This window comes from Oryctolagus cuniculus, chromosome 8 (genome assembly GCF_964237555.1).
Source record: "Oryctolagus cuniculus chromosome 8, mOryCun1.1, whole genome shotgun sequence".
NCBI lineage: Eukaryota > Metazoa > Chordata > Mammalia > Lagomorpha > Leporidae > Oryctolagus > Oryctolagus cuniculus.
In genome coordinates this window covers 88,249,302-88,275,561 of record NC_091439.1, presented here as the reverse complement: position 1 = coordinate 88,275,561, position 26,260 = coordinate 88,249,302, and the positions used below count along the sequence as shown (strand labels likewise).

Genomic DNA, 26,260 nt, shown 5'->3' with positions numbered 1-26,260 from the left:
GGCTCAGATGAACCAACTATTAACCCCAAGCTTACTATGAACATCAGAAGGCATCCATGGCAGTGTTTAAAGACCATCAGTAGTTATGGAAAAAAAACACTATTCAGGATCAGTATTAGGATTTGCACAATAGTAGCAGAAGCACAAAGCTTCTGCATTTGAATTGAAACCCTAAGACCTGGAATGAAAACATTTGACAGAGCAGCTAGGCAAACTTGAATTCCAGAAATTGAAGCCTCAAAGTCCTTTCCCTTGATGAAGGAAAAAAAACCTCCCTTTGCCTAGATAAATCACCTGTAAAGTACCTCACAAGAGGAAGCCTCTCCCCTTTAGCTGCTCTTCTCATTGACTGGAGACCAGTAATTATGACCATATCACAGTGCAGCCTGAGCAGAGAAACATAGTACCTAGACCAGAATAAAGTAATGTTCATAGCCTGGGCTAACATTACGACCAGAAACTGCAGAATCTTCAATGTGTGCACCATGGGACTCAAATAAGACTACATTAATTGATATGGTGGCACTATCTAATGAATTAAGATTTAAAGTCTCAGCAAGGAGTCCTGGAGACCATTCTAATATACTGCTGGCATAACACCTTGCAATTCGGTGTTGCAGGTTCTGTTCCCTGGGAAGCAGAATCTAACAGGGAGATTAGTGGGCAGGAAATTTACCCGTGTTCTTCGAATGAAACAATGAAAGGAAAGGAATTGGGATTGGACCAAGGGAGGAGTCCAGGAAGACAATGCAATCTCAACAGAGGTAACCTGGAAACTCTGAAGACTGGATGGTTCTTCAGAGTTGCTAAGGTGAACTAAAACAAAACTTTATAGCCACATATGTCCAGGCATTAGATATAAGCTGCCTTCAGGAAGGGGTCATTTTGGTCTTACAGTCCTGTGTATGAGCAAAGACGTGCCATATTGCCATGAAAAGACAGAGTTGCTGTTATAAAACACAAGGCAAGAAGGAGCATGTCTTGGTTCTTTAACAAGGAACCATGACCCAACAAATATAATTTCATATAACTTGTTATATTGGGAATTAGATACTTAACCTCAAGAAAGAACCCTAAAACAAATGACATGTTGGTATGAAGAGAGGTAAATTCTGGAACATATGATGGGAGAAGGAAAATGAAAATATTAATCACAGCCTCAACCAATTGCAGCAATAGAATTACCTTGCTCCATTACGCTTTTTGTTGAGATTACAACCTGTCAACCTAGAAGTCTGTGATGAAATGGACTTAACACTGAACCCAAACATGTCTCACTGGTACAAGAGGTACAACATGTTCAATTCTGTGCCTTGCTCCACACTCAGATCACTTACTTACCACACAGGTGTAACCTGATGTACTTTGCCCCAGTCACACCAACTATTTCTCATCTTCTTCACTCTCAGTCCTACTTCCCCACTATCTCTATATGGGATACCTGCAGGAACATCCTGAGTGAATTTGATACATGCACAAACATGGATGGGAAAAGGAATTAACCCCTATGGGGTATCTTACCTCATGGGAAACAGAATCCACAAGTAAATTCTTTACCAGTCCCTCATAAAGACATTAGGGTAGCTTGTATTTAGTGCCTCAGAGGGTCCTTGGCAGGATTATACCCCACAGCGGTGATTAACCCAACAATGACCCTTGAATTGGCTTTCCCTCATTCCTTATTTTTCCTAGCCCTCCCTCCTTTTTTCTGGATCACTTACCCAAATAAACTACCTCTACACAAGGCCTTCTCTAGTGTTCACTGTTTGTGGGAGCCATTTCAAATTTTTTGAAAGCTTTTTTAAGCTTTATTTGAAAGGCAGAGTTACGGGAGCGTGGGCGTAAAGACAGAGACAAATCTTTCATCTGCTGGTTCACTACCCAAATGGTCACAAAGGCTGGAGCTGGGCCAGGCCAAAGCCAGGATCCAAGAGCTTCTTCTAAGTCTCCCATATGGGTGGCAGGGGCCCAAGTACTTGGGCCATCCTCCACTGCTTTCCCAGGCACATTAGCAGGGAGCTACATTGGAAATGGAACAGCTAGGACTCAAACTGATGCATACATGGGATGCTGACATTGTAGGTGGTGGTTTAACCCACTACGCCACCATGCAATTTCTTATTTCCATTTTAGCATGAGCATGCATTTTGCCCAATGGTATATGATGGGATGCAAGGGTACTTCCTGAATGTTTTCCAGGTCCTGTCTCTGAAGCATCAATTTAGAGAGGGAGAGAAAGAAGAAAAAGGAAAAAAAGAAAAAGTTTACTAGAAACGAAAGACAAAGACAATAGCTGCAGCTGGGGGTGAACCAGGTCAAAGCCAGGGTCTCCCACGTGGATGACAGGGGCCCAAGTACTTGCGTCATTCTCTGTTCCTTTCCCAGCACATTAGCAGAAGGCTAGATAGGAAGCAAAAAAGCACCCCAATATGGGATGCTAGAGTCGTAAGAGGCACCTTAACACCCTGCCCCACAAAGCCAGCCCCCAGAGTATATTCTTAATAAAGCAGGTATCTTCAAACCTGGAGAACTTCAAGATCCACTTCTTTATGTGAGTGGCTCTACTTTTGGCCAACATAAAGGGTTCGGTGAAGACAAGGCCTTCAGGGTTAATGTCAGGTTCCCATTGGGTCCTTGGAAAAGAAAGATAAATAAATAAAGCCAAGTCTACACGCCGGTCCTTGGCAATATGTTTCAAAGTATCTGCCATTGTTTACCTCAAGCACTTACTCTACTAGACAGCTCAGTTTTCTATTGTTCCACTACCTTCAATAATCTGTTCTCAATCACACCGTATCTGAAAATCAGTTTTCATTTGAATATCCTTAAACATAGTTTACAGAACTCCTAATTATTTCACTGGGTGCTTTTTCTCCTCTTCCTCCCAACCCCTCATCCTAAGGTTCTAAGATATTTTTATTCTAGGACACGTCACTACATTCTCCTATGTCAGAAATAGAAGATTACTTGAAATATGAATTCATAGAGGACAGGGAGCCGTCTTTCATCTTTATGAGTGTACGTAAATCAAAAAAAATGAATTAAAATTAGTTTTAATTCACAAAATCCTTAAATCCAGGCATGTTTCTTTAAAAAAAAAAAGATTTATTTATTTATTTGAAAGTTGGAGTTACACAGAGAGCAGAGGCAGAAAGAGAGGTCTTCCATCTGATGGTTCACTCTCCAGTTGGCCGCAACTGTCAGTGCTGCGCCAACCCGAAGCCAGAAGCAAGGAACTTCCTCTGGGTCTTCCAAGCTGGTAAAGGGGCCCAAGGACTTGGGCCATCTTCTTCTGCTTTCCCAGGCCATAGCAGAGAGCTGGCTTGGAAGTGGAGCAGCTGGGTCTCAAACCAGTGCCCATATGGGATGCCAGCACTTCAGGGCAGGGCATTAATCCGCTGCTCCACAGTGCCAGCCCCAACTCCAGGCATGTTTCTTTCATAACATGTGTTTCCCATGAATTCTATGAAGATCCCTCATATAGTTCCTGTAGTCCCTTATTCAGATGACACTTGAATGTCTATAGATTGTTCTAGATCTTGATAGATCTAGTTCTGAGTTTGGTCAGTACTGGAAACTGAGCTGACCCTTTCAATGGTTGTCTGTCAAGATGGGCTAAATTATGCCCTAATATACAAACCTTCATTTCGCAAACACATTGGGGTTTAGCAGTCCGTTCTTATACTATGTGGCCAAAGTTCAGCAGGGGGATTATGTAGATCAAAGTCACTCAAGGATCTAGGATTAGAGGTTCCAGCACAGTATCTTCTGCTATGATCACCAAGGCAAGACAAGTTAATAGGGCAAATTATACACTGGCTCTTCAAGTTCTATTCAGAAGGGATGTTATGTCCTTTTGCTTGGACTTCTTCAGGCAAATCAAGTCACATAACTAACTTTGGAATCTATCTAAACAAAGCACTTAAGTAGTGATGTAGAAAAAAAAAAAAAAAAGTAGCTTGAATTTGTAATCGTTTCCTGAATTACCTGGGCTCCCTACTTCACTTTAGAAGAGAAGTATCAACCAAAAAGCAGAAACTTAAACTGTACAAATAAAGAGTCAAAAACCAAGACAAAAGTATGCAGTTGCAAAATGGCCATTTATTGCCTACAGGGAAGGGAAGGGGGGGTGGAGAGATAGGGAAGTACACAGGTGCAAGGAAACAAGCATATATTTAGCCCTATACATCATGTGTGAGCAGTACCCAATCTCCAAAATGGAAAAAAGTATTTTGTCATCTGACATAGTAGTTAAGGTTCTTAAGCACCTCCCTTCTGAGCTGCCACAAGATTTAAAAGGCAGGACTGCTTTGTTTAGTCAATGTTCACATTAATGAAAAAATACTACCACCCAACTGTGTCCTTTTGCACGCACATTTTGTACAGTGTCTATTGTGGAAAAACATCTCAGCTGAGCAGTTTGGTCAAGATTCAGACCGCATCAATTGTTTAACTGTAATAAATAGAAAAATAAAGCAGCTGGTGATTTTGTCAGAGAATGTGTTCAGTAAGAGCAGAACCACTTTCTCCAAGGTTGACAGAGTGTTAAATGGTTAGAACACCACAGAATCAATCTATTAAACATTAAACACTAGCAAGCTACAATTACATGGCACTTAATTAAATCTTCTAATTTAAAAAAAAAAGAAAAAGAAAATCTTAGATTTTAAACTGATTATCGGAACACAATAGCAAGTTGATTTAATGCTTGGCTTTTTCTTAGGATAAAAGCAAAGTAAATATACAACCTAAAACAGCAGAATTTTGTTCTGGAATAGAATCAATAGAAACTACCAAGTATTCAGGAAAAAAAACTACCAGAAGATCTTGCTCAGTTTTAAAATCATGTGCTTTGCTTTCTGACCATTAGAATTAATTATAAAAATACTTTACAGGCCACAAAATGACTCAAATATATGCAAAATAAAGAACTGTTTAACTTAATGCCAGGAAATGAAAATAAATGAACTCTTCCTCCCCCCGCCCCCGACTCAAACAGTAAATTGAATAGAAGAGTATTTCATCCATGGACAATTAGTTGGCACTTGTCATATGGTTGGAAAAAATTACAACAAAAGATATAAATTAATCCATGGTGAATTTGACCATCACCCTCACCCTTTCAGAAAAAAAATATGAATACATACACACTTTTTCTCTTTAAAAAAAAAAAATACTCCATACTATGCCACTCCATAGACAACAAAACTAAAGCTGAAATGTTCATCCTCCTCAAATACTCCAAAGTATTCCTATTGAACTCTGTACCCCAGCTTCTCCTACATGAAAGATTGTTTGCATTTGGACAACTGTACGAATGCCCATAGTGCACTTCTCAGTGCTGCTGGTGTTTAAGAAATTTGCCACTCACAACACTGAATAATTCCAGATCCAGTGTGCAGTAACACAGCCATCCAAACCCCTCCCCCCCAAAAGTTGGCAGAGCACCGCTCAGGAATTTCACAGGTAGGGAATATATTTTTAGCAAGTTAAGCACAGAAAAATGACAGTACAGTTTCTGAATAAATACAAACCCAGTTACTGCATCACTTACTGCTTCAAGATTTAAACAAGTAGCAGGATACTAAGTTTGTTCAGTAAGAAGCAAAGCCATTGTTTGATAGATACATCAACACTGAGTCAATTCTGAGTTCTCACAACTACAGGTAAATTAAACAAATGTGGTACAAAAAACAATTGACAGTTTGAAAGAAAATACAACCGTAATTCAAATCTAACTGAAAACTGAAATAGACAAGAAAGGATCGCTTCTGAGAGGGTTACCATGATTCTTCTGCTTTAGAGTTTAAAATGACAGACACACAAAAAGGAATATTACCTAAAAATGGAGAGACTGTTAAAAATAACTGGTACTAGGTGCCAAACTTAACCTTCGGAAGGATTCTGAAAGCTGAATATACCATGCTACCATGCCAAAGAGTCATATCACTTGGCATCTGCATATCCTTTTCATATGTGATTTCTGAGAACAAAATTTCGGTTCAGTGCTATAGTTTATATGATGTGACATAAAAAAAAAAAAAACACTTAATAGAAATATCCTTATTCTATATGCTTTGAAAGTGAACTATTTTACTTAAAAATACTCCATTACTTTGATGTCATGTTGGCTGAATGAAAATCTCAACATGTTTGTTTTTCCTTTGGTTCCAATAATATTTCAAGTCCAACTAAACTTATGCCAAAAGAAATTACTAAGTTAATAAAGCTTGCTTTTCCTGGTATCTCCCTATTTCTTGTTGTAGGAGTTGTGATTTAACAGAGAAGTTTATATAAAGATGGTATTTGGTTAAAACAAAAATTACACATGCTCTCCCCTTATCACCTTCCTGAAAAAAACTGTTTTGGTTTTCTGTTTTTCTGTGGATCTTTTTAGTTTCTTTCTGCTACTCAGAACATCGTGCAGTATACATGTAAGGGCTTTCTTTTATCTTTTCTTACACTTATGCTTTAGATGGTACTTTTAAAATAAAAATGTATATATCATTCTATAAAATGGAAGATGTTCTTGGCACCCTGCTCTTAAATAGGTCACAATATAACTTTGGTAAACAAGCAAGGTTAAAAATGTACTAATTTACTTATGTTGAGTTTAAAATTTGGTGATCATGATACTATTACAAAATTAAAACCACCCAAAGCAAAGAAAAGCATAAAAGTTTCATCTGTCTACAAATTCAAAACTCTTAACTGAACTTCCTGACTTAGAAGAGTCATTCTCACTTCCCTAATGTCTTCCTACAACTCACAAAATTTTACAAATGTGATACACAAAAGCAAAGGGGTAAATCTTTTCTAAAGAGGAGGACATGTGAAGAAAAAGAAAACCTTACAAATGTGAGAATTCACATTTCTGTCAAAAAATATGTATGAACACTATTTTGAATGTGTCATAAACCCTTTGCTTGCTATAAAACCGTCACTGTAGCAAAAACTGATGTTTTCTGTGATCAAAGCTACTTATCAGTCAGCATCTTTTGCAAAGCTTGTAAAGTATCTCAAACTCAGAACATAAAAGCTTAGAAGTAAGTTTTGGTACATAATCAACTTCTATCACTAGGAAATCTAGCCTTGTATTAAGAATGACAAACCTTATATCTGATTCCTTCAAAAAACATTTGTAACCTGTTTTTCTTTTTTCCTTGTGCTTTCTCCACTCTTTGTTGTTTGATACTGAAAGTACAGATGGCATTAATGATTTTAGAAATTCTTAGAAATGAAAATACAAAGTTTCACACATTTATCCTTACTTAGGAGACAGAATTTTAAAATGGAACACAAATGTGTTTGCCCATTTCCAGTTTGAATATTGCCAAACTCTCAATTCGAATATACTTTATAGAATCAAGTGATATGAGACTCAGATATATTTCCACTTTCTCCCTTGCTTTTCTGTGATTTAATATGTAACTTTAAGACAACAAAAAGTAGGGGCAAATAAGAAACAGCTTTATATTTCTGCAAACTGTAACATCAAAACACAGTGGCTTCTTCTAATACATTCACATAGGATGCTTATTGTAAAATTAAATATCTGCTTATGACTATCCGCAAAGAAACATCAAAAGAAAGAATTTGGAACAAGGCAAAAGAGAGGGAGAGAGGGGGTGCAGAAAGCTGGTCTCAGAACCCATTGTGCCATACCTGACTTTAACATGTGATATTCAAACGAGCGTTCACACGCCTTACATCAAAGAAATGAAACAAAAATATTCAGCTATGTTGTACAAAATTTTTTTACATAAAACATCATAAATCTTGAACAGATTTACTATATCTGAATTCTAAAAAGTTGCCTATAGAATGGTGCTGGGATTCTGTTCTCTGCTTGCTTTTAGGCAGTGCTGTTGCTTAAAAGTTGACACCAGGCACAATATTTTAAAACAAAGTCAACAAGCAAGGAGCAGTAAGAGGATTTGAGCCTTTCCCAGATGTCAGTCCTGAGGATGCTGCAATATTCCCCATCAAGATGTGTAAAGCTATGAGGCGGATACTGATGCCTGAGAGAGTGGGTGACTTGACGTGCATTTTATATGACTGCTATAAAGCAAACAGTGCAGTTTTTCCTTCCTCAAACAACACTGTTTTAAGAAATTTAAAGAACACTCCAGTTCTTAGACAAATACCAGAAATTATATTGAACAATTTTTTAAAAAGTATCACATCTAAAAATGCCCCCATTTTCTTTTATCTTCAGATAAAATATGTAGCAGCCCAATGGCATAAAGCTTATTAACTTATTCTGAGAACTAGAAAGTATATGAATACATATATTTTACTTTCATTGAATATAAACCATATGTCATTGTCATTCACCTCCTTCTTTTGGCTTCTCACTGCCAAAGTTCCAAATGGCATGCGTTTTAACAAGACAATGCTGAGGAGAGCAGCATTTCTGATCATCTGAATTGGCAGCTCAAAACAGATACCACTCCTTTTACAAAGGGAACAAAGGGTGAAGGGTGTGTGAAACTTGGGCAGTGGGCTAAAGGGAAACCGTGCACATGAAATTTGGGTTACCATGCCCCAAGTATGTGTGCCACCCAAAACATAACACAATAACCTACTTCAACAGAGCTACTACCAACATTTACTAAAACCACATTAAAAATACACAGGATAATGAATGGTTTGAAAGAGTGCATTTGGAAGCAGAGAGAACCCAATTACACACCTTCCTGCAACAGAGTGCCTCGATCATACACAAAATAAACTTAAGCTGTTTACAATGTTTCCCAATTTTTTTTTATTTTTCCCCTCTACATTTAACTATTAAAAAAGTTTTTTTTATTAATAAATGGGCTCCTCTGTGGTTCATATACAATCATAAGTGAATTTTAAATTCCATTTTATACAAACATCTCAAAAAATATCGGGAGTGAAGTATGGTAGGAAATATTGCTCACATTGCTAATTAACATGCGTATATGAAAAGGAGGAAAATGTTTTGTTAGTGCATATACCTCCAGAGCAGAAAATACACCCAAAACAAAAGATCTAAAATAAAACATACAGTAGCTGATTACAAAAAAAGGTAATGTCCACAAAATTAAGTTTTTCATGCTATTCTACTTTCCAGTACTATGCTTCAGGTAATCAATTTGCATGGCTAGATGTTGGATGCTTGAGGTATATAAGAAGGGATACCTGCACGTTGAGGAAAATCTGTCATCTTAAAGGTTGTTCCTTTTCACTTGTTTTTTTATTTTCTGGTTCTTTAAGATTTTTAAAAGAATATTTACATCAAACTTCACTGAACTACAGTTACCTTCCAATTATTAATAGATGACAACGCCTCTATCACTAGGCACTTTTAAAAGGGAGTTTAGGCTTTACAGAACCCTCCTGATGCAATCCCATAAATGATATTACATCATCCCACCACCCTCATCCCACTAAAATTACCCTTTGGGGAAATATCTTATATAGCCTGATTAATTTACTAAGGAAGAAATCAGTATAAAATGACCAAAGGAAATGCATCATTTAAGACTAATAAAACAGCCTAAGTTTTTAGGTTTGAAATAGGAGACAAATTGTATATATTTAAAACTAATTAAATAATTTAAATTTGACCTGTACTTTATATATTAGGGAGACACAAATATAGGCTATTTTCTTTTAAAATTTCATTCACATAATGGAAAATTTCTTGTTTATTAAAAATATCACATTTTGAGACTAGAAACAGTAAAGTGCATGAAAAGTTTAAAATATAATTTCAGAAAACTCTTTATAGCAGCAAAAAAGCAGAATAAAGAAAAACTTAAAAACACAGACACAACCTTTTCCTGTTACTGTGCCATAATTAACATCAAGTAGCCAACTAATTTTTCCCCAAAAAACAATACTATGTTCACTGCCTCTTGAGTCACAGATTTTCAGCTAGCCCTTCTTGGGCCAAAAAGAGATTCCAACATATTTAACGGCATCAACAGTTGGGAATAAACCAGTAGCTTCTTAATTCAACCCTGACAAACAACGGAAACAAAGATTAAAAGCATATGATGGCCATTTGGCAGCTAGAGTCAGGAAAAATAATTCAACGTTTTCAACTACTGCCTCAACTCTCTCTGTCCCCCAAATCCTTTCCAATGTTACTGCAAAAAACCAAAATCAACAAGTTAATCTACTTTGGAAAATAAATGAAATATTTGTATGTTTTTCCCTTCTGAAACTTTATTTGATCAAGGCCTTTTAATTCAGCAATTGGTTTCTGAGATTTTGTTGTTGTTTTTAACACTTAACTATAATGGCCAAAATTATATCGATGATGTAATATCTGTTTTCCCAATAAAGCTGGACAGAAAAGGTAGATCAGAATAATGAAAAATAATAGACAGCAATTGTGTGGGCATCATAAACATACCGAATTCTATTTTGAAGACATGTGGCAGTATAAATTACCTGTTGTTCCCTTCAAAGTAAATTGGAAAGACAGGTTTAGAATTAATACTTCTAAGAAGACAATAACTAATAGAAATAAACAAACAAACAAACAAAAACCCAACAACAATTGGCCAAAAAACTGTCATGTGCTGTTAAATGCTTGATGCAAAATGATTTGTACAATCTTTAATTTCTCAAATTTTCTTATTATGGTTAGAGGCTATCTCATAGTTCATGTACAGATCAAGCAAATTTAAGTGCTTTTGTTAATGTGCAAATGACTTGGTGAGGAAAAAATTGGTTTGTTATAAAGAGACACAGAAATTCAAGAAAGCTTTCCCTGCATGGCATGCCATCATTCAGCTTAAAATCTGTATGTATAGTCTTAAAAAACTGCCTTTTACAAAATTGGTTGGCTCTGTTTTGGAAAAACAAATACCCTGTTTTTGGGCTTCAACCTGGTGCTTTAAAAATTATGGATGCTGTCTCCTAATACAATATGAAGAAGGACCAATTTTAAAACATGTAAAATTAAAATTTAGAAACAGTAATACTTTGGTTCCAGCCCTAGTGCCAAATGATATCAATATGCACAAAAATGTACAAAGTATTATAGCAAACACATAATGAAAGGAACCTGAAGAAGCAGCTTAAGGATGGCCATACTTCACTCCTACATACTTTGATTTACAACTGTACAGGTCCATAGCAACAGATCCCCGTCTCTGCGGGGCAGTACTCCACTACCTCCGATTCGGCAAGTGAACACCATTGACAAGAGGCAGGAGTGGAGGATGGAGTTCAAGTTGTGTTAACAGTGAGAAGTGGTCTGAAGGGATGTGAGGGTGTGGACACCCAGTGATGTTGTTCTCAACCAGCCATTGAGGATCTAAAGGCCCCAGGACACCAAGTACGTTCATATGAGTCTTGGAATAGAAAATGTAGTCAATCACGCCCTGCAAAGACAGTGGGGATTAGAAAAGAAAAAACAAAATGCTTAGAAAAAAATGGAAACACTCAAGACTTAATAAAGAACAATCCATAGTTTGTAAAACCACATCACTGTATAACCTGTACTTCTGACAGATGGTACCTGTTGTCTTGGCAGTGTTTCAAATAAGGCTCAAGTCTTCAATATGTATTACATGAAAGAAACATAGCTCGGCCAACGCCATGGCTCACTTGGCTAATCCTCCACCTGTGGCACCAGCACCCTGGGTTCTAGTTCTGGTTGGGGCGCCAGATTCTGTCCCGGTTACTCTTCTTCCAGTCCAGCTCTCTGTTGTGGCCCAGGAAGGCAGTGGAGGATGGCTTGGGCCCTGCACCCGCATGGGAAACCAGGAGGAAGCACCTGGCTCCTGGCTTCGGATCTGCGCGATGCGCCGGCCATAGCAGCCATTTGGGGGGTGAACCAACGGAAAAAGGAAGAATTTTCTCTCTCTCTCTCTCTGTCTAACTCTGCCTGTCAATCAATCAATCAAGATAGCTCAATAGGGAAACAACACTCTATATAACTCATAAAGCCTTGCATTTGTGCCTAAGTGATAAACTGAGAGGCTAAACGTAACAAATTATGTCTAGGCATCTTGGTCTACTTGGTTTAGTGAAATCTAACATTATGAACAATATACTTTCAGTTACAGTGAGTAGAAAATAAGGATATTTATATAAATGTACATAGTTAATGAAAAATAATTCAAATTAATTCTTTCAATGATGCTCGCATTACATTCAATTATTTGCACATCAAGATATCCAAGCACATCTGAATAAAACCATGGTAAAACCTGTTTTCAGATGAATTACATACATGCAAAACAACAGACATAGTTAACCATTCTAACCTGTTCTTTAGTTTATATACTCATTTTCGTAAGCTTTGGAGAACTGTAAATTCTGAATTTCCTGGCTGCATAAAAATAACTAGGCAGGGCCAGCACTGTGACGTAGAAGGTCAAGCTACCACCTGCAGTACCAGCATCTCATATGGGCACAAGCTCGAATGCCAGCTGTTCCAGTTCTCCTTGAGCTCCCTGCAAATGTGCCTGGAAAGCAGTGGAGGATGACCTAGGTCTTGGACCTCTGCACCCAGGTGGGAGACCTGGAAGAAGCTCCAGGCTACTGGCTTCAGACCTCCTGGGATCTGTCCATTTTGGCCATTTGGTAAGAGAACCAGCGGATGGACAACCTCTATCTATGACTCTGCTTGTGCCTCTCTGTAACTCTGCCTCTCAAATAAATAAATCTTTAAAAAATAGGAAAAATCATTTTGCAAGAACATGTATACACATATCAACTGTTCCTCCTGGAATGTGATAATGATTTGATCAGTATATCTCAAAAACAAAAGTCTTAGCTCAAACAAAAGAAAAATTTGGTTTTACTGTCTCAGGCTGTGCACATGTGCAAAAAAGGCAAGTCAAATTTATTCCTGTCTAGTTCCTACACAAACCCAGAGAGGGGGGAAGCCGCTGCCTACAACACCAGCATCTCATACAGGCACTGGTTCATGTCCTGGTTGCTTCATTTCCTATCCAGCTACCTGTAATGGCTTGGGAAAGGCAGCAGCAGATGGCCAAGATGTTTGGGCCCCGGTCACCCATATGGGAGATCTGGAGGAAGCTCCTGGCTCCTGGCTTCAGCCTGGCCCAGCCCTGACTGCTGTGGTCATCTGGGGAGTGAACCAATAGATGGAGGATTTCTCTCTCTCTCTCTCTCTCTCTCTCTGCCCCCCCCCCACCCTGTAACTCTGGTTTTCACATAAATAAGTAAATCCTTAAAAAAATAAAAGAAATTCATCACTATTTTCAGAAGTGTTCCTTTAAGAGCAGTAGTGTGCCACAGTTAGTGAGAACCAGCTTTCTTAGCACCTCTTTCCCAACTCTGAATTCAAAGATTATCACAAGTGGGAGTTAGAATCTATTCCTGTGGAAATACTTGTACCACAAAAATTGATAAACATTACAAATCAGGACTTCTTTTCCCAGAAAGGTAGCTATTAAATATTTACCAACACATATCTGCTTATAAGTGATTGGAACTAAATGAATATCCATAGATTGAAGTAGCTACTCTAATACCTAAAGTCTAAATTAGATTTAACTTCTAAGCAATTTCTTTCACTTCATAATTACAAAAGCTGACTATAACATCAGCACATGAGTTTCCCTTCTTTCTCCTATTTGTTTCTTTGAAATGAGCTAACCTTAAAAATAGAAAAAAGTTATTAGAAATGTAAGAGTCCATTGTATAAATGTCCTTTGGTATTTCATTAAATTCTCTTCAGTCTTCTTAAACCAAACACCTTTTTTTTTCCCCAAAGAAACTTTTTATTTAATGAGTACAAATTTCATAAGTACAACCTTTGGAATATAGTGATTCTTCCCATCATATCCATCCTTCCACCCCTACTCCCACCCCATCTCTTCCTCTCCCATTCCCAATCCCATTCTCCATTAAGATTCATCTTCAAAAAACTTTATACACAGAAGATCAACTAAAGATATCAACAATTTGCACACACACAGACAAAACCTGTTTTACATTTAATTCTCATAATACAACTCATTGAGGATAGAAGTCCTGCATGGGGAGGAAGTCCTGCATGGGGAGGAAGTGCACAGTGATTCCTGTTAACAACTGACACTCTTATTTATGCTGTCAGTGATCACCTGAGGCTCTTGACATGAACTGCTTAAGCTATGGAAGCCTTTTGAATCCAAAATCTATATCAGTATTTAGACAAGGCCATAAGCAAAGTAGAAGTTCTCTCTTCCTTTCAGAGAAAATTACCTCCTTGTTTAATGGCTACTTCTTTCCACTGGAGTCTCTCTCACAGAGATCCTTAATGTAGAGTGTTTTTGTTTGTTTGTTTGTTTGCCACAGCGTCTTGGCTTTCCATGTCTGAAATGCTCTCATGGGCTTCTCAGCCAGATCCAAATGTCTTAAGGGCTGATTCTAAGGTCAAAGTGCTATTTAAAACATTTGTCATTCTATGAGTCTGCTGTGTGGACTGCTTCCTATGTTGGAACATTCCCTCCTTTTAAATTCTATTATTGTTTCCAAACATTTAGTCCTATTCATAAGATCCCTTTAACATTTAATCCTATCTATATATGATCACTTTAACACTTAAGATAGCATGCTTACCACCAGCTTAATGGGACTTGGGGTGCCATGGCAAGTTTTTAAACTGTACCCTTAGAAGTAAGTCCATAGGGATGTATGAAGAACTACGCAGCTTTACAGTAACAAACTTCCTCCTCCCTCTATTATTCCCACTCTTGTTTTTTTACTAAAATCTATTTTCAATTGACTTTATACACATGATTAACTATGTTAAGAGTTCAAAAAATAATATGGAGAAAAAAAACTGTTCCTTGACAGTCAAAACAAGGGCTGTTCAAGTCATTGCTTCTCAAAGTGTCAATCTCACTTCTACAGACTGCCATTTATGTGCTCTATTAGTTATTACAGATCAGGGAAAACATATGATATTTGTCCCTTTGGAACTGGCTTATTTCATTAAGTTTGATGTGTTCCAGATTCATCCATTTTGTTACAAATGACTGGATTTCATTTTTCTTTACCACTGTGCAGTATTCCATAGAGTACATATTCCTTAACTTCTTTATCCAATCTTTAGTTGACGGGCATTTAGATTGATTCCATATCCTAGCTACTGTGAATAAAATAAATATGGGGGTGCAGATAACTCTTTCATTTGCTGATTTCATTTCCCTTGGGTAAATTCCCAAGAGTAGGATGGCTGGGTCACATGATAGGTCCATAGTCAGATTTCTGAGGTATCTCCAAACTGATTTCCATAGTGGTTTTACCAGTTTTCATTCCCACCAACAGTGGAATAGGGTACCTTTTTATCCCACATCCTTGTCAGCATTTGTTTGTTGATTTCTGTATGAAAGCCATTCCAGGTGAGGTAAGGTGCAATCTCATTGTGGTTATGATTTGCATTTCCCTGGTGGCTAGTGATCCTGAACATTTTTTCCTGTGTTTGTTGGCCATCTGGATTTCCTCTTTTGAAAAATGTCTGTTTTAAGTCCTTTGCTCATTTCTTAATCGGATCACTTGTTTTGTTGTTGTGGATTTTCTTGATCTCTTTATATATTCTGATTATTTATCCTTTATCAGTTCATAGTTTGCAAATAATTTCTCCCATTCTGTTGGTTGCCTCTTCACTTTCCTGAGTGCTTCTTTTGTAGTACAGAAGTTTCTCAATTTGGTATAATCTCATTAGTTAATTTTGGCTTTGATTGCCTGTGCCTCTGGGGTCTTTTCCAAGAACTCTTTGCCTATGCCGATATTTTGCAGGGTTTCCCAAATGTTTTCTAATTTGATTAATTCTGCTGCTTTCTTGTTGATTTTCTGTCTGGTTGATCTGTACATCACTGAAAGTGAGGTATTGAAATCCCCTATTAATACTGTATTTGAGTCTATGTCTCCCTTAAGATCCCGTAACATTTCTTCTAAATAGCCAGATGCCCTGTAATTAGGTGCATATACCTTTATAATAGTTACATCTTCCTGTTGAATTGATCCCTAGTCAATTGCACAGTGTCTTTCTTTGTCTCTTTTAACAGTTTTTGTGTTAAAGTTTATTTTGTGAGATATTAGTATGGCTACACCAGCTCATTTCTTGTTTTTGTTAGCATGGAGTATCTTTTTCCATCCTTTCACTTTCACTCTGTGTGCATCTGTTGGTGAGATGTGCTTCTTGTAGGTGGTAAATAGATGAATTCTGTTTTTATTTAAAAGATACACACTGGCTGCATAGATTAGAGTTGAGGCCATTTACATTCAAGGTGACTAGTGGCAAGTAACGACTTTGCCCTGCCATTTTTCCATAATTATTCCTATTTTTTGCTTTGGATTTCCTTTGTACTTTTACTGGGAGAGCTCTTTCCTTTACCGTCTTCTGTACTGATGACCATGTTTCTGTGTGCCATACATCCTTAAGCATCTTCTGCAGGGCTGGACAGGTGGTGACAAATTCTTTCAATTTCTGTTTGTGATAGAAGGTCTTAATTTCACCTTCATTCATAAAAGAGAGCTTTGCATGGTGTAGTATTCTGGGTTGACAGTTCTTTTCACTAATATTTGGAATATATCTCACCATTCTCTCCTAGCCTGTAGGGTTTCTGATGAGAAGTCTGCTGTGAGTCTAATTGGAAATCCTCTTAAAGTAATCTGGCGTTTCTATCATTCACATTTTAGAATCTTTATGTTTTACTTTGAAGAATCTGATTACAGTGTGTCATCGTGAAGATCTTCTCTGGTCATGTCTATTAGGAGTACTATATGCTTCCTGTACTTGAATGTCCCTTTCTTTCTCCAAATTAGGGAAATTTTCAGTTATTATTTCACTAAAAAAGGCCTTCTAATCCTTTCTCTCTTTTCACGCCTTCAGGAACTCCTAGAACCAATATGTCATTTGATAGTATCCAGTAGATTACCAACAGTGTTTTTTTAGTTTTCTAATTTCTTCTTGTGCTTCATCTGACTGTATAAATTCCTGTGCTTAGTCTTCTATGTCTTATATTCTTTCTTCTGCTTCACTGATCCTATTGTTAAGGCTTCCCACTGCATTTTTTTTGTTGTTGTTGTTCTATGGGATTTTTCATTTCCAAGATTTCATTTTGATTTCTTTTTAAGATCTCAATTTCATGGGAGAGATTTTCCTTCATGTCATGTATGGATTTCATCAGTCCATGCATTTGCTTCTGATAACTTCTAAGTAATCCTATGATCAAGTTTTTGAATTCCATTTCTGGCATTTCTTCCATCTCATCAACTTCATAATCTAGTATTGGAGTGTTACGTTCTTTTGGGGGAATCATGTTGTCTCCCTTCTTCTTGTTTCTTGAATTGGTACATTGGTTATTCAGCATTTGTGAAGATACTCATTGGTTTCTTCTTTGTTTTTCTGCTCTGGCGGTTTTTATCAATGGACAATGTGTGGATTAGCGGAGTCTCTGCTTTCAGGGAATACCTAGAGGCATGTTGTAGGTGTGGCCAAGAAGCTCTGTTCAGTGCTCCAGAGTGAAGGGTTGTGTCTGAGCTGACACACCCAGGTCTGTCGTGGTAAATCCTTTTCTTTTTTAAAATCAGAGGGAGGTTTGTTCTTGTCTGTTCGCATAGCCACAGCTGAACTCCTCTCCTCAAAGGAAACCAGTTCCTGGGCACTAGCCCCAGTGAGTATATTATTCATCCACTCTGCCACAAGGACCACACAAAGGAACTGAACAGTCCTCAGTGTCAGCTCAGACTCCCCAGTAATGTCCTTTGCAGGTAACCAGGGAGTTCCTATTGTGTGAAGCCTCCCATAATGACTGCTCAAAGTCCCTGCCACACCCTGAGTCTTTCCATGCAGCCTCAGTGTTCTCACAGTCCCAGCACACAAGCCTCCCACAGTCATGAGCACCCACTAGACTCAGAAGTCTGAAGCTGGCTGGTTGATGGGTGCAGACATGAGCTGGTGCAGCTGTTAGGTATGTACAAGATGGCATCTGCTCTCTATCAGCTTGTTACAGGATACAGTTACAGGGTAACTGGGGAGAAACATGCCTCTCCTTTTGTTTTTTTCTCCTCTAGTTTGGCAAGTACACTATCCCCCATGGGGCTCCAAGCCTGATTCCCTCTAGGCTCTTCCTGCAGCTTTTTCACCAGTGGCTTGGTCTGCTGTAGTCTGGTCTCCCCTCACTCTCAATGCTGGTGTGGAGACTCTCGGCTGCTGGGGCCCTGAGTTGTACGCTGCCCTTGCCCTGCATCTAGATCTGCTGTCTCTCCAATCTGCGTAGAATTTCCTCTGCTGTTTTCTTAACTAACTCTTCCCTGAGTCTGTACCCTTTCTACTTTTTTTAAACTATCTTCTAGACTAGAGCAACAAGCTCCCTCCCTACTCTGCCATCTTAATCCAATCCCTCCTTTAATTCTCCCAAAAAACTTTCTAACATGTACCCTTTTTCAGAAGAGAGTTGAGATTTGAGTATAGTTGCCAGAATCCCAGAAAGTTGAACAAACGTACAATACAAGGAATCACAAGTATATAAAGCAATCAGAAAATTGGCAGTGGGGAAAGAGAGAAAACTACATAAAGTTGCCACTATCAATTTTTCCAAAGAACAGCCAGTACTACACAATGGGCCCTCCAACTCATTTCTTATTTGGCAAAAAAAGAAATTCTACCTTTTCCCATTTTTTTTAAGCTGGAGTATTCCACCAACTGGAAATATCTTAGCATGAATACACAGATATAAAACGGACTTTAAGAGAAATCTTCTCTAATGTGATCCCCAAAAGAAACCTGGAATAATAACCAGAAAAATCTAACAGGCAGGCACTGCGGCTCAATAGGCTAATCCTCTGCCCTGCGAAACTGGCACACCGGGTTCTAGTCCCAGTTGAGGTGCCAGATTCTGTCCCGATTGCCCCTCTTCCAGTCCAGCTCTCTGCTGTGGCCCGGAAGTGCAGTGGAGGATGGCCCAAGTGCTTGGGCCCTGCACCCCATGGGAGACCAGGAGAAGTACCTGGCTCCTGCCATCGGATCAGCGCGGTGCGCCAGCCACAGCGTGCCGGCTGCAGCGGCCATTAGAGTGTGAACCAACAGTAAAGGAAGACCTTTCTTTCTGTCTGTCTCTCTCTCTCTCACTGTCCACTCTGCCTGTCAAAAAAAAAAAAAAAAAAAAAAAAAAATCTAACAAACCTGTTTACATGTAGGAGCATACTCAGCCTAGACATTTGAAGAATATGAAGATTACACAATTAATCACAAAAAAATTATACTTTTCTTGCCACATTCTTATATTTTAAATAATTTTCATTTCAACCCAGAGTCTGCCACTCACTTTGAAATCAAAGGTGTAATTGGTGTAAGGCATCAAGTTATTTTCATAGGCGCTCTTAAGTTGGAAGCCATGTGTGATTCTCCCTTCTGAGCTTCCATTCTTTCCATTGCAGCTGAAGTTCATAAGACACTCATTGTACCTTAGTTCCTTGAAGTCTTTATGGTTGTCAGCTACTCCTCCATTGCTTAAATATTCCACAACACCTATTGAATTAGGAAACCAGGGACATTATCATTTAGCATATATCCTTCCACAAGATTTTATAGGCAAGACCTGTTACCAGGTGGATACAGTGGCTATATCAGGTTGAGCCATATTAAACTATCTTCTTTGTTCTTTTTTAAAAAAATTTTTTTAAAAGCTAAATATAAGCAATTTGATATGATTCAATTGAATTGAAGAGTGTCTACTTTGGAGCAAAGTATCAGGATCACCCAGAAATATCCTCAGTTATCTTAGTGGTTCTTCATATTGAAGATGATTTCCTAGACCTGTATGGCATTCATCAGAAAGGTTTTGATTCTAAATGCCTTTTAAGTGTTATTTCAAATCAGTGCCTCTTTATTATTTCTCCCATTGTACATGGTCAACTGACAACTTTGGGAAAATACAAATATAGCATATATAATAAATAATTTACAATGAAAGCAGATTTCTTTATCTTCAACATTTCAGCAACTGGTGTGAGACAGACAATATTTTGAACCTTAATTCTCTGGTTCTCACTCTGATACTTTCAATAACATTATAAGCCAGATATGCCACTTAGCCAAAAATGCTTTCATTGTCTAAAAAATTGAAATAGCAATATCCAAAAACGTATACTGTTTCCACTATAGCCAACATGAAGAAAGTTCCACAACCTTTCTTATGATGATGATTAGCGAAAACTGTTACATCATTTCTATTTATTTGTGATCAAAAATGACAACAAGACATAGTAAGTAATGAATGCAGTTATCTGTGCTGTGGGTAAGCTCAAGTGGAGCTATCAGTTAACATTTACTACCTGGTGGGAACTGTTCTAAGTGGCACATATAAACCTCACCAACAATTCCATGGGGTGAATAAAATGATTATTCCCTTATTAAACATGGGGAACTCAGTCACAGAAAGCATAGCTCATAAACAGCAGAACCAGGAGCCAGTCCTGACAGTCTGGCTCCAGAGTCAGTTCACTTATGCTATGCTGCCAAATGACAGCTAGTTTACTTAAATCAAATGAAATATGAGGAAAACCTGCACTTGAGAGCAATGCAACTTAAGGATTAGGAATGAAAGATGTAGTTAAGATGCCAACTGGGGTATTGAGGTTAAAGACAAAGATTTGTAAACAATAGTTTTTGGTTTTTTTTTTTATATTCCAAGTGTAAAGGTTTGGTTATTTTTTCTTGAGTGATTATTTTAAATAACTAAACAAAATGATAGTGACAATAAACCAAATTTAGAATATGCTTTGGGGCCGGAGCTGTGGCGCAGTGGGTTAATGCCCTGTCCTGAAGCGCCGGCATCCCATATGGGTGCTGGTTCTAGTCCCGGCTGCTCCTCTTCCAATCCAGCTCTCTGCTATGGCCTGGGAAAGCAGTAGAAGACGGCTCAAGTCCTTGGGCCCCTGAACCCACATGAGAGACCCGGAAGAAGCTCCTGGCTTCGGATCGGCACAGCTCCAGCCATTGTGGCCATCTGGGGAGTGAACCAGCAGGTGGAAGACCTCTCTCTGTCTCTACCTCTCTCTATAACTCTGTCTTTCAAATAAATAAAATAGATATTTAAAAAAAAAGAAACTGCTTTGATAATAACAAGAGTAATAATTTAATGTTTTACATTTGGAATTTAATATCCAAAGGGCAGAACTGATTTTTACAAAGATCTAAAATAACATAAGTTTAGTAGAGTTCAAAAATTTTTTTGATCATCCTTCTATACCTAATATCATTTAATGAATTCACTGAAAAGCTGACAAAGTTACTCAACTAGATAGCCACCTATACTGAGTATCTTCTGGTTGCCCCTTCAGATCACCATTTTCCATTCGACTCTGTGCATTGGGAGGCTGATATTTACTCCATCAACTGCAAGGCCCTTCCCCATGAAAATTCTAGTTGGATTTGGTCAATGGGCAGCCCTGGGAGAAGACTGGAGGATAGGATCCAGGGGAAGTAGGAGTATACTCGCACTTTCCCCAGCCAGATCCCTTCCAACTCGTTTGGCAAGGATTCTATCAGTCAATTCAAAGCCAATGCTCCTATAAAAAGACTGACTCTACAGTAGTAACAAACTTTTCCATATTCTTATTATGACACTCAACACTTTATTGCTGAGGTGGTAAAGAGACCCTAACTCTTAATGGCAGAATATCACATCAACCACTGCTTTGTATCCCTTAGTTCTGCCCACATCTTTGGAACTAAACTTTACTAAACTTCTTTACTAAACTTTTCTCAATTACTTCATGTCTCATTCCTGAGATTTTCACTGATACTTCCTAATTTAGAAGAGAAATTATCTACCCTAAAAGTTCTAGGAACTAGTTAGGTTTTGAATGAAGAGTGAAACCAAAATTAAAAGCAATGAGAAAATAATGTTATAAATACCTGAATCTGGCAATGAGTTAAGATCTGCACATAGCACCAGCGGGATAGAATTAGGATCTGTGGTTGGGCTGCCAGGCCTACTAGAAGCTTTCTCCAGAATGTTTTTAACCTCTGAGACAAACATCATGGTCTGGATGAGTTTCACATCAGAATACTCTGGGTCCCAATGCATGTGGGCATTTGCCACAATAAGCAGCTGTTTGTCTGCAGCATGAATTGGCTTCATACCTAAATTTAAATATTACAAAAAACAGATAAAGTTATATTTTATTTAAAGACAAGTCGTATCTTATGGTGCTTTCTCAATAGATCATTTTGTTGTTCTTTTCCATGAATTTATACCTTCTCTTTTCTATCATAAAGCTGGAAGTCAAGGTTCTGGGTATCTTAATATAGGAATTACTCTTCCAGATCAATTTAGCAAACTATAGCCCATGGTTAAATGCGGAATGCCACATGTTTTTGTACATCAAGTGGAAGCAAAGGACAATTTTAGGTTTTTAGAGTTCTAAATCCCCACAAGCAACTGTGACAAAGAATATCTATGGCCCAAAAAGCCTAAAATACTTCCTATCTGTCCCACAGCAGAAAAAGTTTGCTGACCCCCTACTCAATATTGCATACAAGTCAGGAGTAACAATATGATATAGTCAACATTTGATCATAGTACTCTCATTTTCCTGAGTTCCTAGTTTAAACAAGTACTCTTATCTCTCTCTCTCTCTCTCTTAAATATCTTAGACACTCTATCAAAGTAAATTAGTGAGGAAGTTTTCAGTTATGTGTGTTACTTAAGCCTTAATTTAAATCCCTCCCACTGGCCTGCCTTCATTCACCAAGCATTTCTAGAGCACAACAGCAACAACTCAGTAGAATAAAGAATAACATTATATTAACCTGTGCAAAACAAAATAAATAAGTATATTTGCTACCCAAAATGACATCATAAACTGCATAATGTTATTTTTTAAATGAAAATTATGGAATATGTATTTGGCATAGCAGTTAAGATGTTTGAGGGATGGGCATTTGACACAGTAGTTGTATGCCACTTGTAACAACAGCATCCCATATTGGAGTGCCTGGGCCATGAGCCCACCTCAACTCCCAATCCCAGATGCCTTCTAATGCATACCCTGGGAGGTGGCAGATGATGGCTCAAGTACTTTGTGTCACTGGCAGCCCAGCTGGAAGACTCAGACTGAGTTTCAGTCTTTTGGCTTCAGGCTAAACCAACCCCAGCTATTTTAGGCATCTGGGGGAGTGAACAAGAGGATGAACAGACACATACACACTCTCTCTCTGCCTTCCAAATTTTTAAAAAAAAATGAGAATTGGGGAGTAGTATGCTCTCAAAGTCTAATAAACATCTGGCTTTATTAATAACTACTTTCTATGATCCTGAACATTTTTTGGTGCTTGGGTTCATTTGGAAAATGAGATATTACTCTAGAAAATTTCTAAGGTTCTTTCCCCCCACTAAAATTCTTTTATTTAAAAAAAATTCTGTCAAAAAATATTAACATGGTACTTTCCAAATAGTATATAGAATAATATGTTTAAAATTGAGAAAATTGGGACTGGTGTTATATTATAGTGCAGCGATGCTAGCATCCTACATGGGTGCTGGTTCGTGTCTCAGCTGCTCCATTTCTGCTCCAGCTCCCTGCAAATGGTCTGGGAAAAGCAGCAGAAGTAGTCACTTTTAAAGCGATTTGATCATAAGCTAAACAGTTGAAGGGGGTAGGTGATGTTGAGCAGTGAGTAGTGGATTAGGCTGTCCCTTGGGATACCCACTTCCCATATTGGAGTGTTGGTCTGTGTCTCAGAACTTCTATTTCCACTCCAGCTTCCTGTTAATGCATCCTGAGACACAGAAGATCATGGCAAGAATACTTAAGTCCCTGCCACCCAAACTGGAGACCTGATGGAGTTCTGGGCTCACAATTTCAGACTGGCCAAGCCTTGGCTGTTACAGGCTAGGGAATGAACTAGCAGGTGGGAGACCAATCAATCAATCAATTAAGCATTCTTTCTCTTGTAAATGAAAATAAACATTAAGAAAAAATAACTGTAACCCAAATAATTTATGGTGTCTTCTTTTCTTACAACTTTATGGTGTCACTTTTGGCCATTAACTAAATGTTCATTGTATTAAATATGTACAAATTTGCCTCTTCAAGGAGACATAAGCACTTTATTACTAAATTTCCCTCCAGGAGCACAAGAGATACATATTTCAGAAAGCAGAAGTATCTACAATACAATGCAGAATTAATCTTCTGGAAATTTGGAGGAAAACTCCAAAAGTATAAAAGAGAAAAACAGAATTGGAAAATATATAAAAGTAGGCAAAAACAGAAAGATAAAGCAGAAAGAAAACTAGAAATCCATGAAAGACCAACTGTATTTGATGAAGGGTAAGCTATAGGGTGGTAAGAAAAGGAAGCATGATTTACATGCATGAATAATTCAAATCAATACTCAAGGCAAAAGTCTTTTCTTCCGTAAAAAAGTAAGGAGGTGGGGAACCCTAATGTGGTCTTACCCCCTTCTTGCTCTTGCTTAAAATATACTAATAAATGATGAAATTTTCAAAGGCAAGCAATAGAGTTTTTTTTAAACTTTGAATAATGCAAAATATATAATGAGGTTTTTACTCTGAAGGAGGCTATAAATAATCTAACAATCTGAAGTATTGTAGATAAAAGATTCTGCTCTTACAATAACCAAGGTATAACAAAGAAATTAGAGAAGACATGTCAAGCACTTAACCTTAAAGACAAAAGATTCACACTCAAAAAGCCAAAAATATGGTTCAAAAGAGAATAAGTCATCCTAATTCATCATCTAAATTCAGCACAACCAAAACATTCCCAATTTCAAAGAATCTTTTGGAAATAATAGCATATTAAAAAGACTTCACACAGATTACCTGGAAGGAAGAAAAACACTGACAGAGACCATAGAATATCCCAAGAAATGTGATGTTTTACAGATTTAGTACTATTTTCCAATCCATCTCCTTTAACTATCCTCAGAAAACAAGAAAATAACTTTGCCATAAATAACAGCAAGATTCTCTTCATTTGCTTTGAGCTAAGAAAACTTGAGATAGTGTTATTTTTAGTAAGAACATGTTAACTTGTACTCACCTGCTCCGAATAGTTCCTTGTGGACCTCTAATACCACAGCAACACCAATGTTATCTTTTGTCATCACTCTGTTTAGCATAGCTTCGGATCCATCTGAATTAGCCATTGCCACTTGGTTAAATTCCACTGTATGCTTTTGCACCAATGTAAATCTAAAAGGTACAATGCATCATTGCAATTTTAGGTACTTAGACTATCACGCTAAAAGACATCAAATAAAGGGGCTTAAGTTATAGCTATTATCCACTGTCTCCTTTTCATTTTGTAGTTGCACATGTGCATGTGATATGGTTCTGGCTAATAAAACCTAAGAAATATGATTTCTCCAAAAAAAAAAAAACACACACACACACACATCCGAGGCCCCACCTAGCAAAGAACATACATGTTCCATTATCCTTTTACACCTTTGCCCCTTCTAGCTAGTGCATACAGAAAGAACAACAATCTTGTGCCCATGTAGTAAGATGGAGGAAGGCAAAAGCCAACCTTCTATGGATGGGAAAACAGCTAAACCAGCTCTGGACCACCTATTTCTAGATTTCTTGTGCAAAAAATTACTCTTCCCCTACTTATTTCATCTGCTGCTGGAATTTTCTGGTATTTAAAAGTGCACACAATCTTAACTTGAGCCAGCAAGTTAATGAGAAAGAACAGAATGAAATGTACCTAACCTACTTGGGAGTTTTATTCAAACTGCATCAAGATATTTGGCAACGAAAATGCAGGGATATACGTAAGTGTTCAGAAAAACAGATTCTGTGTGATGATGAAATAACTCTTCCTGTGATGACAGCTTCTGTGCTAACAGCATTTTCTTTTCTTACTGGTAAATTATTAAATATAGTAGAGTTGCAGGATTTAGTAGACTTTAATGCTGACATTTAATAGACGTATGGGGGCAGGCAGCTGACCCAGTGATTAAGATACCCATGTTCCATACTGGAGTGCCTGAGTTCCACACTTGCCTTTGGCTATTAACTCCAACTTCTGGTTAATGCAGACCCTACAAGGCAACAGTAAAGACTCAAGTAATTGGGTTCAGGGCCCACGTTGTAACACAGTGCGTAAAGCCGCTGCCCACCCAACTGGGAGACCAGGATGGAGTTCCAGGCTCCCTGCTTCAGTCTGCCCCAGCAGACCATTGTGGCCATTTGGAGCATGAACCAGCAGATGGAAGATATCTCCCTCTCACCCTCTCTCTCTGTAATCTGCTTTTCAAATTAAAAATAAAAAA

The 26,260-nt window shown here is 37.9% G+C and overlaps 1 protein-coding gene across 5 annotated transcripts in view; it reads right to left on the bottom strand.

Moving 5' to 3' along the window:
- Positions 1-2,539: 2,539 nt before the first annotated feature.
- The window catches only part of CNOT6L (CCR4-NOT transcription complex subunit 6 like), a 121,606-nt gene continuing 97,885 nt past the window's right edge, over positions 2,540-26,260 (bottom strand). For 4 of the 5 annotated variants that reach the window (XM_008267694.3, XM_002717095.5, XM_008267693.4 and 1 more), the window contains exons 9-12: positions 25,024-25,175; positions 21,869-22,096; positions 19,275-19,477; positions 4,082-11,366 (exon numbers count right to left, since the gene is read on the bottom strand). In XM_008267694.3, coding sequence (XP_008265916.1) covers positions 11,154-11,366; positions 19,275-19,477; positions 21,869-22,096; positions 25,024-25,175 — 796 coding nt within the window. In that variant the 3' untranslated portion in view covers positions 4,082-11,153. Of the gene's footprint in view, positions 2,634-4,081; positions 11,367-19,274; positions 19,478-21,868; positions 22,097-25,023; positions 25,176-26,260 lie in introns of those variants that run through there. The other variant, XM_051820197.2, reaches the window with a different exon arrangement.